Source organism: Ammodytes marinus (assembly GCF_949987685.1).
Source record: "Ammodytes marinus genome assembly, chromosome: 16".
In the NCBI taxonomy this organism is placed as follows: Eukaryota; Metazoa; Chordata; class Actinopteri; order Uranoscopiformes; family Ammodytidae; genus Ammodytes; species Ammodytes marinus.
In genome coordinates this window covers 3,001,536-3,017,815 of record NC_137220.1, presented here as the reverse complement: position 1 = coordinate 3,017,815, position 16,280 = coordinate 3,001,536, and the positions used below count along the sequence as shown (strand labels likewise).

The following is a 16,280-nucleotide window of genomic DNA, read 5'->3' as shown; positions in this document are numbered from 1 at the left end:
GGGAATAGTCTTGTATATAGCCTTGATTGGAAGAAAATCTGGACATTAACTGCTAAAATTTGTATCACTTACAAAGTGAAATAGTTGTATTTTATACACAAATATAATATATTTCTCCTAAAGTATTTTTGAAAAGATTTTTAAGAAGATGTTGATGTACCCTGAAGACATTTTTCAGTTGTCTTATTTTTGTTATCTCTTTTTAAAAATGTTTGGTTTTGAATAGGCTATAAAACAAAATGTAAGCATAAGTATGATGCTTGTATTTTTTGTGGTATTGTCTGTGCATTCTGTAAATAAGAAATAAACAATAAAGGGTTGGGGGGGGGGGAGAATTCTCAGGAATACAAACTTTGTAATATCCTGCGATCTCTGTAAAATGATTCCATTATCTCGGGGGGAAAAACACATTTGTTATTGGTAAATAATAGAGTAAGTATCTTATAAGTATCTTTATATCATTGGAAAACAGAGGAAATTAAACGTTTCAATATTTGGCTTACTCATGGTTCCATACATATATTTTCTATGTGAAATGACCTTAAACCTGCAGTGTGTAGAATTTTGGGTTTTATTTCCTAGCAGATTTTGTAGAAAGTAATTATAATATCCATAAGTACATTTAATTTAGTGCATAATAGCTGATTTTTTTTTTAATTATTATTTTTTCCCTTAGAAAGGGTCTCATATATGTTCATATTTCTGCATATTTTGGACCAAGGCCTAGTGCCGCCATTTTGGAAGTGTCATAGTTGGAATGTCATCAGGTGCATTGTTTAAAATTTAGAATTGTTCTTGTCCTTGAAGGCCACTGTAGCTTTTGTTATTATTCGAAAGGGTTGGGGTTACCCAGGGAGCGTTGCATTCTAGAACTTTGTAGAACTTTCTTGATGATGTCATATTACACACTGCACCTTTAACTTTTTTTGGAACAGCAGTCATGAATGGTTAGTTACAAAGCATGTAATAAGCTCCCTGTTTTTGAGTGTCATATGGTACAGTTTGGAGTTTTTATGCAAAACAAATAGGTTGAACTTTGGTGTAAAAATACTATTATTTATTTATTTATTTTCATAAACGAAACATATTAATTTTATATTATTATAAATATAATATAATATAATATAATATAATATAATATAATATAATATAATATAATATAATATAATATAATATAATATAATATAAGTAAATACTTTTTTCACAAATGTAGATTTTTTTCTAAAATTGTTGTTTAAATTTTGTGTTTTTTCAAAATGTCTTTAAAAAAAAGTTGGAAAAAAGAAATGCCTTTAGACTTATGAACTAAGTTGAGAGACATATATGTAAGTTTTAATCGTATGCAATTTCATTGAATTTCATATTTATATTGTTTATCTTTCTCCAATCGGTTGTTGTAACTTTTTTTGTTAAATCTCGAGTAAGCTGTTTGGAATAATTTGTGAAATAATAAGTTATATAAACACCTGATTGTATATGAAAATTTTGAAAAAGTAGATAATTAAATTAAAAAATAAAAAACTTTCGCGGTCCCTTTAAATCTTAAGCCCCTCCTCCTCCGCTGAGCCACGTCATCACGTCATCCCAAACAAACATGGCGACGCGCAGCCACTACACTGCTTTCATCGTTATATTTTCGGTTATCTCTACTATTTTAGTCGCGTTTTTAGCTGCTAGATCAGATGGAACATGGTCGGCGGTGCGCGTGACTTTCGTAGCGGGGCTTGTGTCTCTCTGGCTGGGGAGAATAAGGCGCAGGGACGAGGGGACGTGCCGACGTGTGTGTGTGCTGGTGCTTGGAGATTTGGGTCGCAGTCCAAGGATGCAGTATCACGCTCTGTCCCTCAGTAAACACGGATATAACGTGACTTTTGTCGGGTTTTTAGGTGAGAATGAACTCCATACCCTGCGTCCCAATCCCCATACTTCCATACTAAAAAATGCGAAAGTCAATAAAAAGCTGTATAAGTATATTAGATATGAGTATGAGTGTAAGGAGATCAAAACGTCTATTTATAACCCTTGTGTGTGTGTCCCTCAGAAAGGCTATGCCAGAAAAATATTTAGGATGTCCTAATACATAGGCTACACGTCAATTGTAGTATGCTGAAAATACATAAATGCCCCACTAACTCCAATAGCATTTTGGAGTATTCGTCTTTATTCTTGACATTTCTCGACATAATGAAAAAAAATCTTCCTTATCTGATTTTTTTTTCTCTCTTCTGTGGCCCTAAAACTCTTCTGTACTTTAGTATGTAGTGTAGTAAAAAGAGTATGTGATTTGGAACGTAGGGAATGTTTATCCATACTGTCAGCCATACGTCCAACCTGTTTCCCTTACATTTATGTCTCCAGTATCAATTAATTTATCTTAAGAATAACATGTAAACAATCACTGATAATTCACTCCCAAGTGTCAAGTTTGAGTATTAAAATATACCATTTAATAATAATAATTATGATAAACTTCCTTTGTATAGCTCTTCCAAAACAAAGTTACAAAGATCTTAACAGAGCAGATCAAATGTCATTTTTACAGAAGTGATGTCTGTCATGTCTGTAAAATGTAGGGTTAGACAGTGTGAGACCATAAAACACTCTTTCTGCCTTTTCTCAGGCTAGGATGAACCGATTTCTAAAATGTTTGCACATTTATACTACATAGGATCTCAGAGTTCAATACACCTTCATATTTCCACCGGTGAAGTAGGTATTTAAATGTATTCTTTCTTTTAATATTTCTCATTCGTCTCAGATTCCAAACCTCATGGAGACGTGCTGAGACAGGAGAGGATACAGATCGTCCCCATAACAGAAGTCAAAGGTTTTCAAGGTAAAATTGAAATTAAATCATTTCAAGTATTAACATAATTTACTGGTGTACGTGTAAAAATAGGCTTAAACACTGTGAAAAAATACTCTACTACAAGTAAAAGTCCTGCACCCATCCTGTGAGGACCACGTATCTCTAAAAAGTCCCACTAAACATCCCCGTTCCCCCCTCTGTGTGTCTCTCTCCAGTTGGACCTAAGCTCTTCACCTATGTGTCCAAGGTGTTGCTTCAGTGTCTGCAGCTGCTCCGTGTGCTGCTGCAGATGGACACTCAGTCTCACATACTGATGCAGGTACTGGATTACACTTCTCTGGAAAAAGGAAATGTTCATAAAAATGATTTAACTTAGTTTAAAAAATCTTGTGTTTGTAATGTGTATTACGTATTTTAATCTTGCCCCTGTAAAGCACTTTGAGTGGCCTTGTTTGAATTGTGCTATATAAATAAACGTGCCTTGCCTTGCTGAAAGTTCGGGCAGGAAATGCCTTGATGCTATTTGCACAGTTGTACATTTTATGTACATTCTCGGCACATATTTGTTTTTGTTTTTATACTGTGATAAACTTATTTATCTATTTTCAGTTGTGTTTGTCATTGTTGCTAATGTCTGCTCTACTTGCCTTACCCTAATTGCCCCCTGGGGAAGTATAAAGTTTTCTTGAATGTTGTGTGTGTGTTTACCCAGAACCCCCCTGGGCTGCCGGGCATAGCGGTGGCGTGGCTGGTGTGTGTCCTACGCGGCAGCAGCTTCATCATAGACTGGCACAACTACGGCTTCACTATCATGGCTCTGAGCCTCGGACACAAGCACCCAGTGGTCAGGCTGGCTAAGTGGTGAGGACTGCAGTACTGTCTGTCTCTGTCTCTGTCTCTGTCTGTCTGTCTGTCTGTCTGTCTGTCTGTCTGTCTGTCTGTCTGTCTCTCTCTCTCTCTCTCTCTTTCTCTCTCTCTGGCTCTCTCTGTGTCTCTGTCTCTCTCTCTGTTTGTCTCGTTCTCTCTCTTTCTCTCTTGCTCTGGCTCTGTGTCTCTCTCTGTCTCTCTCTCTTGCTTTCGTAGTAGCTGTATATTCAGTAATATCTAAAAATGAAATAAATAAATAAATAATTCACATTTGTAACCATCAAAAATAGCATTACAAACCATTTTCTAAGTACTCAGATGGATCATTTTACTTTAGGTTTGAGTACAAGTACAACAACATAAAAATACAAGTAAAAAGTCCTGCTTTCACAAGTAAAAAATACTCTTAGAAAAGCATTCATTATCTATTATTATCTGTCGTATATTTTCTGTGATTGTCATATTTTATTGGGACTCTAAACAGTAATTAAAAAGTCTTTATTTCTGTCCTGTCAGGTATGAGCATTTCTTTGGTCCTCTGTCGGATCAGAACCTGTGTGTCACTGAAGCCATGAAGGAAGACCTGAGGCAGAACTGGGGGGTCAGGTAGGAGATGCTTTATGCTCTGCAAAAAGCTGGAAAAATTTACAATTTTCAGAACTCAAAGAAATGCTACAAATAGTAATAAGAATAATATGAGTAGATATATACAATTTTAACCTTTATTTATACAGGTAAATCCCATTGACTCTTTTTCAAGGGAGACCTGTTCCCATTTACACGTTACCATTCACACACACATTCATACACCGATAGCAGCAGGCTAACTATCGACATTCACACGAGGCAAGGTGGGTGAAGTGTCTTGCCCAAGGACACAACAACTAGACACAGGTGGCAGGGCGGGGATCGAACCTCCAACCCTTTGATCATCAGCCGACCCGCTCTACCAACTGAGCCACAGTCGCCCCTATGAAGTCTTTAAACACAAGATGTATAGACCCCAATATTAAATGTTTAGTAATATGAATACGAATGCAATAAATACGTTACAAAGAAAGAAAAAGTGAAAAGCTTTTGGTCCTTGACTATTTCTCCTCTTGGTTTCTCAGAGCGACGACATTGTACGATCGACCAGCGTCCGTCTTCAGAGAGACTCCAGTGAAGCAGCAGCATCAGCTCTTCATGAGGCTGAAGGAGACGCACCCTCAGTTCAGGGACAACAGGTGACAGAACAGAAGCCGATCCCAATTGTTGATTGATTGATTGATTGATTGTATCTATTTCGAACATGTAACCAATAAAAAACAAGTTAAAATAGTAGTAGTATATAAATAAATAAAACAAAAGCAAAAAGAGACACACTTTCCACATGCTCGAAAGACTATTTAGTAAGGATTCTAACCTGCAAATACCCCCCCTCCCCCTCCCTTTAGAACTATGATTCAAAACACACTCAAATTTTCTCTGAACTTTTTCTTTCTTTCTTTCATTGAAAACCAAACTGTAATACATAACAAATAACACAAATCAGTAGAAGTATCTGTACAACTAAGGCTACATTCAATTGTAAAGCTGTTGTTTGTTTTTTCCAGCTCTGACGTGGAGACGGAGAAAGAAGAGAGAACAGTTTTCTCAGTGCGTGACATCACTGATGACACGGTGACCTTGAGGGCGGATCGACCGGCGCTGCTGATCAGTAGCACCAGCTGGACGGGTGAGAGGAAGAGACGTTAGCTAATCCAGAAGGAATTATATTTTATATGTTGACCTTTGCCTCCAACAAACAAAAAAACAAAAGGTCCATTGTCAGACATTCCTCTGCAAATAATCCTACACCAAGTTATAGTGTGTTCTATGAGCAACCATGAGCTGTTTTAATGTGGACTCAGGCCATTTCAATAAAAATATTATAATACATATTTTTACATTATGCTTAGATTCTGAGGCCTACATTTGCATCATTGTCGTGTGATTATTGCCCATCATCTGTGTAATTGTTTCCATATTTTAATGACGCTGTGTGTGTGTGTGTGTGTGTGTGTGTGTGTGTGTGTGTGTGTGTGTGTGTGTGTGTGTGTGTGTGTGTGTGTGTGTGTGTGTGTGTGTGTGTGTGTGTGTGTGTGTGTGTGTGTGTGTGTGTGTGTGTGTGTGTGTGTGTGTGTGTGTGTGTGTAACTCTCTCTCCACAGAGGATGAAGACTTTTCCATCCTACTGAAAGCTCTTGAAGGTAAGACATTTTGTTTTACTAGTGCTTTAGTGTCTGTCTGTCTGTCTGTCTGTCTGTCTGTCTGTCTGTCTGTCTGTCTGTCTGTCTGTCTATGTGTTTTGGTTCATTCTCCATCTAACAGCTGTTTCTCTTCTACAGATTATGAAGGATTCATTAAGGGAGGAGCAGCTTTACCTTCTCTGGTCTGTGTGATCACAGGTAAACTGATGCACTCTTCTTACTTCCGTTTGAATTTGGATGCCATAAAAATACAAATACTACGTGTGTGCGTGGGTGTGTGCATGTCTATTTTTTGAGAGGACCAATTTGAGTTTTAGACCTTAAGAGTGAGGTTCTCACTTTGGGACAGGCCTTTAAAGGGCTGTTTCAGGGTTAACACTAGGTTTTAAGAATTAGGTTTAGGTTAGTAGTCATTTTTTTTAGGGTAAGGAGCTAGGGAATGTATTATGTCAATGAATGTCCTCACAAGTATAGCTGTACAAACGTGTGTGTGTGTGTGCGTGTGTGTGTGTGTCTCAGGTAAAGGTCCTCAGAAGCAGCACTACTTGAAGCTGATTGACTCTCTACATTTGGACCATGTGCAGATCTGCACTCCCTGGCTGGAGGCAGAAGATTATCCGGTGTTATTAGGTGAGAATGATAATATTAATAATAATGTACCTCATTAAAAACGTATGGTCCAATATAAGACAGCACAATTCATAAAAAATCCCAAAGGCACAATACGATTTCACAATATACAGTATCTAAGAAATATATGTAAAATAATACAATAATAAATAACTATACTATAACGAACAGTACTGAATCTGTTGGATATATGACTGAGATTATCTGTTTTGCAGCGTCAAGTCTGCAAATACATTTATACACACGAAGTGTATAAACTTGTGTAGTGTACACACAAACAACTCAATAGCACAACACCATCTTGGTCTTTTAAGTAGCATTATTATACGCTACCTGTAATATCTTCATGCTTTCTTTCTTGTGTGTGTGTCTGTCTGTCTGTCTGTCTGTCTGTCTGTCCGTCCGTCCGTCCGTCCGTCCGTCCGTCTGTCTGTCTGTCTGTCCGTCCGTCCGTCCGTCCGTCCGTCTGTCTGTCTGTCTGTCCCTCCAGGCTCAGCAGACCTGGGTGTGTGTCTCCACATGTCCTCCAGTGGTTTAGATCTTCCCATGAAGGTGGTCGACATGTTCGGCTGCTGTCTGCCCGTCTGCGCCATCGGCTTCAACTGGTGAGATCAGGCCTTTAAATGACGTGTGTGTGTGTGTGTGTGTGTGTGTGTGTGTGTGTGTGTGTGTGTGTGTGTGTGTGTGTGTGTGTGTGTGTGTGTGTGTGTGTGTGTGTGTGTGTGTGTGTGTGTGTGTGTGTGTGTGTGTGTGTGTGTGTGTGTGTGTGTGTGTGTGTGTGTGTGTGTGTGTGTGTGTGTGTGTGTGTGTTAAAGCCATCAGCTTCAACTGGTGAGATCAGGCCTTTAAATGAAACGTTGCAAGAATCTGAAAATCTGAAAACATGTCGTTGGAGATTTCGAAGGCAAACTGTATCTAAATATTGCAGTTTTTTTCAACATTTTGAAATTCTTTAAAACTTTTTTTTAAATATATTCTCTGCAGACCATACATATCAAAGGACCTCTAGAAACAATATTGTGTGTTTGTGTGTGTGTGAGTGAGTGAGTGAGAGAGAGAGTGTTTCTGTGTATGTTTCTGTGTGTGTAGGTATATACAGGTATACAGTATATGTGTGTGTGTGTGTGTGTCTGTCTGTGTTTGTCTGTCTCGGTGAGTGCGTGTGTGTCTTTCTATGTGTTTGTGTGTCTCTATGTGTGTGTGTGTGTGTCTATGTGTATGTGTGTGTGTGTGTGTCTGTCTGTCTGTGTCTCTCTCTCTATGTCTGTCTGTGTGTGTGTCTCTCTCTCTCTATGTATGTGTGTGTGTTAAAGCTAACACGCAGCCTTTTTCAAAGTGACTGAGTTTATTGAAAAGCGCTATACAACTACATTATATTATTTTTCTTTTCTCTCCCAGTTTAAACGAGTTGGTGAAGCACGAGGAGAACGGACTGATCTTCAAAGACTCTCAGGAACTGGCAGAGCAGCTCAAGGTGAGACGGCAATATGTCACCAAAGTTAATTCCATTAGTGGAACTTCAAATGTGGAATACTAAAGTGTGAAGTTGTTGCGTCGCCGCCTGTCATTTCCCACGTGCATTTTACAAACTGCAGTTGTTCTTTTTGTTGAAGGAAATTATTGTATGGGAGGATTTTTTCCAACTTCATTTCTGCAGAATAAAACTTAAAGACCTACTTCACCGGTTGGAATATGAAGGTGTATTGAACTCGGAGATCCTATTTAGTATAAATGTGCAAAAAAAAATTAAATCGGATAATTTTAGCCTGAGAAAAGGCAGAATGAGTGTTTTATGGTCTCACTGTCTAACCCTACAGTTTCCTTCTTGTGACATCACAGTAAGGGTTAGGATTAACAGGACAGCTGGGCCAAGGCAAGACTAAGGGAAGAAAAACCTCATTCATTATATTATAATAGTTATTTTATAATGATAGAACGCTGGTTCCGTATGGGTGAAGTATTCCTTTAACATTTCCTTTGGCTAATGTAAATGTTAAGACCTGTTATTCAGAGGCAGAGACACTGTGCCATAACACTGACTACCTCGGATAAAGTGATCTTATTAAAATACATAATAACCTCTGTTAAATATCTGATATTGAATTGTTTGTGTCTGTCTGTCTGTCTGTCTGTCTATCTGCCCCTCTGTCTGTCTGTCTGTCTGTCTGCCCCTCTGTCTGTCTGCCTGCCTGCCTGTCTGTCTGTCTGTCTGTCTGTCTGTCTGTCTGTCTGTCTGTCTGTCTGTCTGTCTGTCTGTCTGTCTGTCTGTCAGTGTCTGCTGTCAGAGTTCCCTGGTTCAGGTGGTAAACTGGGATTGTACAGGTTGAACCTTCGCTCCAGCAGGGGCCAGCGCTGGGACGATAACTGGGACCAACACGTGCTGCCTTTATTATCTGCTAAATGAGGGAAGACACCAGTGTATTTATATGTACAGTCTGTGGTTTAGACAAGGGAGGGACTTGTTTAATAAGACCAATACAGAGCCCTGGAGTGGCCATAGAGAGACAACATTTACATATATTGAGGTACAAATGATAACATTCTTGCACATTTTTAATGAGAACATGCACAATAGACTTGCAAGCTAATAATAAACTTAACGTACCGATTTTAAGTAGATGTCTGTCTATCTCCAGAACGCTTTGAGGCATTTTCTTCAGACTTTGCACTAATGTCTCTCTCTCTCTCTCTCTCACTCTGACTCAAAGATGAACTGAATAGATTTTGGAGGTCAAAGGTTACTGTGACCTTTACATATTGTGAGGTCTCAGTGACCTTGTACCATATTGTATCTTCTTAGGAGCTTTACCTTCTTTAAAGCATTGACTACCAACACTGGACTTTCACCATTCTGCAATTGTATGGAGGAATATAACTGCCAGTCGCTAGCTGTAGTCTTTTTATAGCCTACACTTATCTTGAACATACAAATTAAAAAACTATCTAGTGTGCACAATAGCATTTCAAGGGCTCAATCTAGTAAGATGTGGCCTCAATATACTTATTTTTTCTCTCTATGTCCACTCCAGGGCAGCACAGACACACCAAAGTGCACACTGTTAACTTGTATACTTGTTTGTTTGGCAGTTGATGGGATGTTACATTTGCATTTTGGTGATGAAATAAAGTTTAGTTTGAATGTGTTGTTGCATGGAAACAGAGGATGTTGATCTTGAATGTATAAAACAAACACCTTGATACCTTGACATGTACATTTTGTAAATAAATTCTTTATTGTGTGTCACTGTGTCACGTGAACAGTTCTATCATTTCTATCTGTGAGACTCTGTTGTAGGGGAAGACTCGGCTGACCGGTCCTTCTATCGCTCTGTGTCTGATGCCTGACGACTCTGTGGAAAGAAAACAGTAAAACAGCATCAGAAAAGGCTCAATAAACTATATATAGGTTTTTTAAAAGGCCCACAACATGCAATAAATATTTTTTTAGATATTTTTTTTTACATTTTTATGCTTTATTGACAGTGTAGAGACAGAGTTGAAATGGGGCAGAGAGGGGAGTGACATGCAGAGAACGACCGCGGGCTGGAATCAAACCCGGGTCCGCTGCTGGCCGAGGTCCATGATGGGGATGCCCTACCAACTGAGCTAAGGGCGCCCCCAACTATATGTAGGTTAAACAAAATGTCAGAAAGTAGGATGCGTGTGTATAACAAGTTTAATGTTACAATTTTTAAATCACTAAAGCAAGATTATTTGCCTCCTTTGATTGTGCAACCATTCGCGCCTTTGTTACACTGTGCACACTTACATTATACACACACAATATTTGGAAATATTTCATTTCGGTAAAACTTTCAGGAGTGGAAGCAGGAGCCCATCTTGTACGATTTAGTTTTGTGTTATTTTGGGAGCGAAATATTGCACAGAGAAATTCCCCACTGATAATGAAGCTTGTAATGACTAGTAGATACAGGTTAGATAATTACAATTAATGCATGAATTAATGGCTTTAAAAAAGGGATTTGGTGTGTAAAGGTCTTAATACGTTAAAGGTCTTCTCTCACCTAGCTGTTGTTTAAAGCCTCCAAACACACACACACACACACACACACACACACCTAGCTGTTGTTTGAAGCCTCCATACGTCTCCTGGTTCCTGACAGTTGAGCAGATGAAGACTTGAGGAGATCCAACCTTCAGAATCCTAGAGAGAAGCTTCACCAGACTCACTGCTACCTCTGGGTCGTACACCACATCTACACACACACACACACACAGAAAGACAGACACACACGCACACACACACAGAAAGACAGACACAGACACACAGACAGATAGAAAGACAGACAGACACACACACACACACACACACACAGGAGGAAGCACAATAAGGTTTAGAAAATAAAACATATTTTTAAACTTATTGCAAGAAATCTAATATTTACAGTAGTACTCCGTATCGGCAAGTACCCCAAATTTGAGTCCTTGTATTATGGGGTAAAATAATTTGTTTTCCTTTAAACCGAGCTGTACCGAACCAAACCATTCATTGGGCTTTTGATTCATACACACTAGGCACACATCCACTGACGATTTTATTTTAATTTTTTTAACTTAGGTTGCGTTCCGAATCGCATACTCTTTCTTTTTTCTATTCTACATACTACATCTGACGATAAAAAGAATCTAGTAAGGATGCAGTAGGCATACTATTGGGACATACTTTTCTCTCTTATTTCATCATAACATTGCGCCTTGATCTTGCCTCTTGCTTTTATATCCGTCGCATCCCCGTTTGTTTTCATATGGAGGCTTCGTCGATGTGACGTCACTTCACGTGCGCACTGGATTGTGGGTCAGAATCGCCCAAATAGGATGCACTTTTCAACACTAACAATCTTGGCCGCATGAAGTAGGACATCCGGGTACTTCTAACCATCCTAAATCTGGCCACAAGAATCGGGACATCCTAAATCTTTTTTCTACATACTATATAGTAGAAAGTATGCGATTCGGAACGCAACCTTAATTTCCTTTAAACTGACCTGCAGCGATCACTACATCCGCTCCGATCTCCTTCAGCTGTTTGTCTGACGCCGATGTCCAGTCTATGGTCTCCACGGATACGCTGGGACTGGGCCTGGTCGTCTCTACGGTAACAGAGGGACTGGTGACATCACAGCTGCTCAGTCCGTTGAGTTTAAACACGTTGTGTCGTAGTTTCTGTAAAACGCTGCGGTGGGCGTCACTGAACACGAAGCGTCTCGGAGAGCAGGAGCGACAGATGGTGATACCGGTCAGACCAACGCCACTGCCCAGCTCCAGCACTGATCTGAAGGAGGGGGGAGGAAGGGAGGGAGAGAAAGAGAGGGAGAGGGGAGAGAAGGAGGGGGTAGGGAGGGGAGGGAGGGAGGGAGGGGGGGAGAGAGAGAGGGAGGGAGGGAGAGAGAGAGAGAGGGAGGGAGGGGGGGAGAGAGAGGGGGGGGAGATAGAGAGGGAGGGAGGGAGAGAGAGGGAGGGAGGGAGAGAGAGGGAGGGAGAGAGGGGGAGAGAGAGAGAGGGGAGAGAAGGAGAGGGGAGAGAGAGAGGGAGAGGGAGGGAGGGAAGGAGGAAGGGAGGGAGGGAAGGAGGGAGAGAGAGAGAGAGAGGGGGAGAGAGAGAGAGAGAGAGGGAGGGGAGAGAGAGAGAGAGGGGAGAGAGAGAGGGAGAGGGAGAGAGAGGGGGGAGGGAGAGAGAGAGAGAGAGAGAGGGAGAGAGGGGAGGGAGGGAGAGAGGGAGAGAGAGAGGGGGGAGAGAGAGAGAGAGAGAGGGAGAGAGAGAGGGAGGGAGAGAGAGAGAGGGGGTAGGGAGGAAGAGAGAGAGAGAGAGAGGGAGAGAGAGGGGGAGAGAGGGAGAGAGAGAGAGAGAAAGAGAGAGAGAGGGAGAGAGAGAGAAAGAGAGGGAGAGAAAGAGAGGGAGGGAGAGAGAGAGAAGGAGAGAGAGAGAGAGAGGGGGGGTTAGGAGAGGGAATATGAGTTAACAAACTTCTCTTGGTAGTTAAAGTTGCCTTTTTTTGGTAAAATTAATTAGGCCAAGTGATAATTATTATTTTTTTTTGTAGATTTAGGCACACGGATTTCTGTCAAACTAAATTTTAAAAAGTTGAGTCACTTTTCCGTAAACGTCCCCCTTTGTTTACATGCACATTTACAGAGCCTAGGCTGAGACACAGACAGGTAGTGGATCATGAGGAGATATTGGGGAATCTAGTAGGTCATCTGCTCTGTGATTTTTACATGGCCAATTAGCAGGTGATTAAGTGCTACCTGCCAGTGTGTGTGTGTGTGTGTGTGTGTGTGTGTGTGTGTGTGTGTGTGTGTGTGTATGTGTGTGTGTGTGTGTGTGTGTGTGTGTGTGTGTGTGTGTGTGTCAGTATGAGTGATCTGTTACCTGTCAGTGAAGGTCTCCCTGTGGTCCAGAGCCCACTCTGCCAGGTAGAGAGCTGCTTCCCAGGTCACCAGCCCCGTGGTGCCAGAAGAGATCACCGCCACGCTCTCCAACAGGCTCACTGCCTCACCACTTGGCTGCAGGACACAGACAGACAGACAGACAGACAGACAGACAGACAGACAGACAGGCACGCACACACAGACAGACAGGCACGCACAGACAGACAGACAGACACACACACACAAACACACACACACACACACAGGGTTAACTACAGTCGCATTTTTTTTCCCTTGGTCACTGCTTCACCACTAGGCTACAGGGGGGGGGGGGGGGATACTTAGCAATAAATTCTACACATTGGACCTTTAACTATAATATAAATGATGATAGCAAAAGACTTGAAATGTAATGTACTCCACCAGTAAGTAGCTCTTGTAGCACTGGTCTGTCTCCTCAGCTCCCAACACCTCAGCCAGAGCGTCATACAGCTCATCTAGAGGCTCGCAGTCCGCAGCCTCCTGCTACACAAACCATGACACAAAGGATGTTTATTATCTGATTTATAATCATTCTCAGCACTATTCTGAAGGTTATTACAGAAGGATTTGTTCACATGTTGTTAATTGTCTGATTTATGAGACATTTGCTGCTTAAAAACATGCTGAAAATGCAGTTTTAAGACCTGGATTATCTCAACATAAGTTTTTTTGAACCTAAAATCTCAACTTCTAAAGCACTTACATCAACTAAACTTTCCCTAATCATTCTCAGCACGATCCTGAAGGTTATTACAGAAGGATTTGTTCATATGTTGTTAATTGACTGATTTATGAGACATTTGCTGCTTAAAAACGTGCTGAAAATGCATTTGTAAGACCTGTATTATATCAACATTAGTTGATATAATACAGGTTTTTCTTCAATATTCTGAACCAAAAATCTCAACCTAACTTTCCATAATCATTCTTAGCACAATTCTGAAGGTTATTACGGAAGGATTTGCTGTTATTTTCTGATTTATGAGACATTTTCTTCCTTAAAACGTGCTGAAAACGTTTTTTTTGCAGAACTGTACATAGCATTTTTTTCTATTAATACAATTTTAAAAAAGCTGCTTTATCCAAAATCTTTTCTGTAAAAACTTTGCACTCTAAGATATTTTAAAAAATATAAATATTTTAACTCTGGCTTTATTACAAATGTCCACATAATTAGTTGACACCTTCAACATCCTGAAATTCACAGTAAAACCAGTTTATAATAGGACCATCCCCAACCTGGCAACCCCCCTGACTCACATTAGCATTGGGCCCTCAGGGTGTGTGTACTGTGTGTATATTGACCCATTGTTAGTCTTCCTACTATCTGATCACTACAACCATTAGGTAGAAGATTAGATGATAATTCTAAGTAATTGTTAGTCTATTAACTCTAGCTAAAGAGGTAATTTAGCAATATATCTGTCTATCTATCTATCTATCTATCTATCTATCTATCTATCTATCTATCTATCTATCTATCTATCTATCTATCTGTCTGTCTGTCTATATTATACATTTAAATGGGAGGACTGTAACAGAAAATAAAGTATTTCCAATTATTAAAAAGTTTTTCTTGAGCCCTTGGAATCAACAACTGCTTTAAAATAAATTTAAAAATCTTTCTAAAATAAAAATAGATAAATAATTGTTTATTAACTATTAACAGTTTCAGACCTTATTTTTCCTGTGATTAAACGACATTGTTATTTATTAGAAAATTAAGTTATTATTATTATTATTATTATTATTATTATTATTATTATTATTATTATTATTATTATTATTATGAGGAAATGCTTATGGTATAATATGGCTTTTAAATATAATGTGAACAAACCCGTCTGATGATCTCGGACAGAAACAATCTCCTGAATTTAACCGACGGTGGAAACTTCCTGCACAGGGAGTGAAGACACGTCTGAGAGAAACGCACACAAAACAAACATTAATTATGACGTGACAACTTATTGACCAACCAAAAATGGCTCTTACATTAATATTGATAACTTTAGACTTTTGTAGTGATAGCGAGACAGTGAAGTGTGTGTGTGTGTGTGTGTGTGTGTGTGTGTGTGTGTGTGTGTGTGTGTGTGTAACGTACAGATATTTACTCACCTCTTTCAAGACGTCTAAAACCAGATCTGACGACGTGTTGCTATTTATGTCTTTTTCTAAAAACTGTAGAAAGAAAAAAAAATTGCCAGTAACTAAATTATGAAATCGTTACAACAACCTTTTAATGAGGTCTAGATGTAATAATTAATATGATACATTATTTTAAAATGGTAAATGTGAGAAAAAAAAATGCACAAAATGATGGATTTTACTTTATTGTTTGGACAAAAAAGTGACATTCCTTGTAATTGAGTTATTGTGAAAAGTCCAGATGGGACTGTTTCATTACTGACAGGACACACACACACACACACACACACACACACACACACACACACACACACACACGCGCGCACAGGGATATGCACCTTCAATGAATCTGGACTGTCAGCTCTCCTAAGAAAATATTTGCTTATCGGTTTTAATCTGTTATTCATAAAACGGACGTTACAATTATTAATATTATTGTTTATTCATTTAAACTAACAAGTCATATTCTGACCATTCTGACAATGAGCACGTTACATATTTGTAAACAAGTGATTGTTTCCACTAAACGTCCATCTGTGTGATAGTTAAGAGACATTTCTAACATCTCACCGTCCAGGGGAAAGTGTTTATTCGATTCATGGCGAAGAAAAGAGTCTTAAAGTCCCGTAAAATCTGCGTTTTATCCATTATTTCTCCCCGCTCCTCCGGTAACAAATCCATTTGATCCATGCCCAAGTTAACCGTGCCCAACGTGTTTTGGTTTCTGTTCCGCTATGCCCACAAGGCACCGCGAGCGTCTCCCGCTAAGCCTCCTGGGTAATGTCGTTTTTGATATCGGAATTAATTTACTGTTTGAGGCCGTGACGCTGCAAGTGAATAGGGTTTAACATGTGTAACTTATAGATGTCATCATGAAACTCTGCCAGTTGATTACTGACATTAAAACAATTATTTATTGTATTACAAACTAATAACTATTATAAGTTTTTTAGACATTTTGGAATAAATATGCGAATTTGTCAATGTTTAACTCATTTGGGGTACATTTGCAAACTCTTTAAGGTGAAGTAAGCGATGTATTTATGTTAATGTAAGTGTTAAATCGCTCTTTATTCATACAGTGATCACGTAAAACTAAACATAGGCCTATATGTTGGATTTTTTCCATTCTGCAACAAAATAGTGTCGAAAGATTTTACTCTCA

The 16,280-nt window shown here is 39.4% G+C and overlaps 2 protein-coding genes across 2 annotated transcripts; one reads left to right on the top strand and one right to left on the bottom strand.

Annotated features, from left to right (window-relative positions):
- The first annotated feature begins 1,686 nt into the window (after positions 1-1,686).
- alg1 (ALG1 chitobiosyldiphosphodolichol beta-mannosyltransferase) lies at positions 1,687-9,671 on the top strand. Its single transcript, XM_080043324.1, has 13 exons — positions 1,687-1,886; positions 2,759-2,836; positions 3,025-3,128; positions 3,522-3,670; positions 4,193-4,282; positions 4,789-4,902; positions 5,272-5,393; positions 5,868-5,906; positions 6,045-6,104; positions 6,426-6,536; positions 7,027-7,141; positions 7,935-8,010; positions 8,809-9,671. The coding sequence occupies exons 1-13, from the start codon at positions 1,823-1,825 to the stop codon at positions 8,938-8,940; spliced, it is 1,254 nt and encodes a 417-aa protein (XP_079899450.1). The 5' UTR covers positions 1,687-1,822; the 3' UTR covers positions 8,941-9,671.
- A 101-nt stretch (positions 9,672-9,772) lies between these two features.
- On the bottom strand, positions 9,773-15,816 carry eef2kmt (eukaryotic elongation factor 2 lysine methyltransferase). The gene is made up of 8 exons (XM_080043682.1): positions 15,686-15,816; positions 15,086-15,148; positions 14,808-14,888; positions 13,349-13,450; positions 12,927-13,060; positions 11,543-11,829; positions 10,616-10,753; positions 9,773-9,886 (listed from the first exon to the last, which is right to left on the bottom strand). The coding sequence occupies exons 1-8, from the start codon at positions 15,803-15,805 to the stop codon at positions 9,786-9,788; spliced, it is 1,026 nt and encodes a 341-aa protein (XP_079899808.1). The 5' UTR covers positions 15,806-15,816; the 3' UTR covers positions 9,773-9,785.
- Between the last annotated feature and the right edge of the window lie 464 nt (positions 15,817-16,280).

What these genes read in the sequence shown, in the direction of transcription:
- alg1 (XM_080043324.1), top strand. Translation starts at nt 1,823, where the DNA reads ATGCAGTATCACGCTCTGTCCCTCAGTAAACACGGATATAACGTGACT. An exon ending in CAGTAGCACCAGCTGGACGG is followed by an intron (nt 5,394 to 5,867) that starts GTGAGAGGAAGA and finishes CTCTCTCCACAG; the next exon opens with AGGATGAAGACTTTTCCATC. An exon ending in TGCGCCATCGGCTTCAACTG is followed by an intron (nt 7,142 to 7,934) that starts GTGAGATCAGGC and finishes TTTCTCTCCCAG; the next exon opens with TTTAAACGAGTTGGTGAAGC.
- eef2kmt (XM_080043682.1), bottom strand. Translation starts at nt 15,805, where the DNA reads ATGGATCAAATGGATTTGTTACCGGAGGAGCGGGGAGAAATAATGGAT. An exon ending in TAAACACTTTCCCCTGGACG is followed by an intron (nt 15,149 to 15,685) that starts GTGAGATGTTAG and finishes TTCTTTCTACAG; the next exon opens with TTTTTAGAAAAAGACATAAA. An exon ending in TGTCCGAGATCATCAGACGG is followed by an intron (nt 13,451 to 14,807) that starts GTTTGTTCACAT and finishes TGGTTTGTGTAG; the next exon opens with CAGGAGGCTGCGGACTGCGA.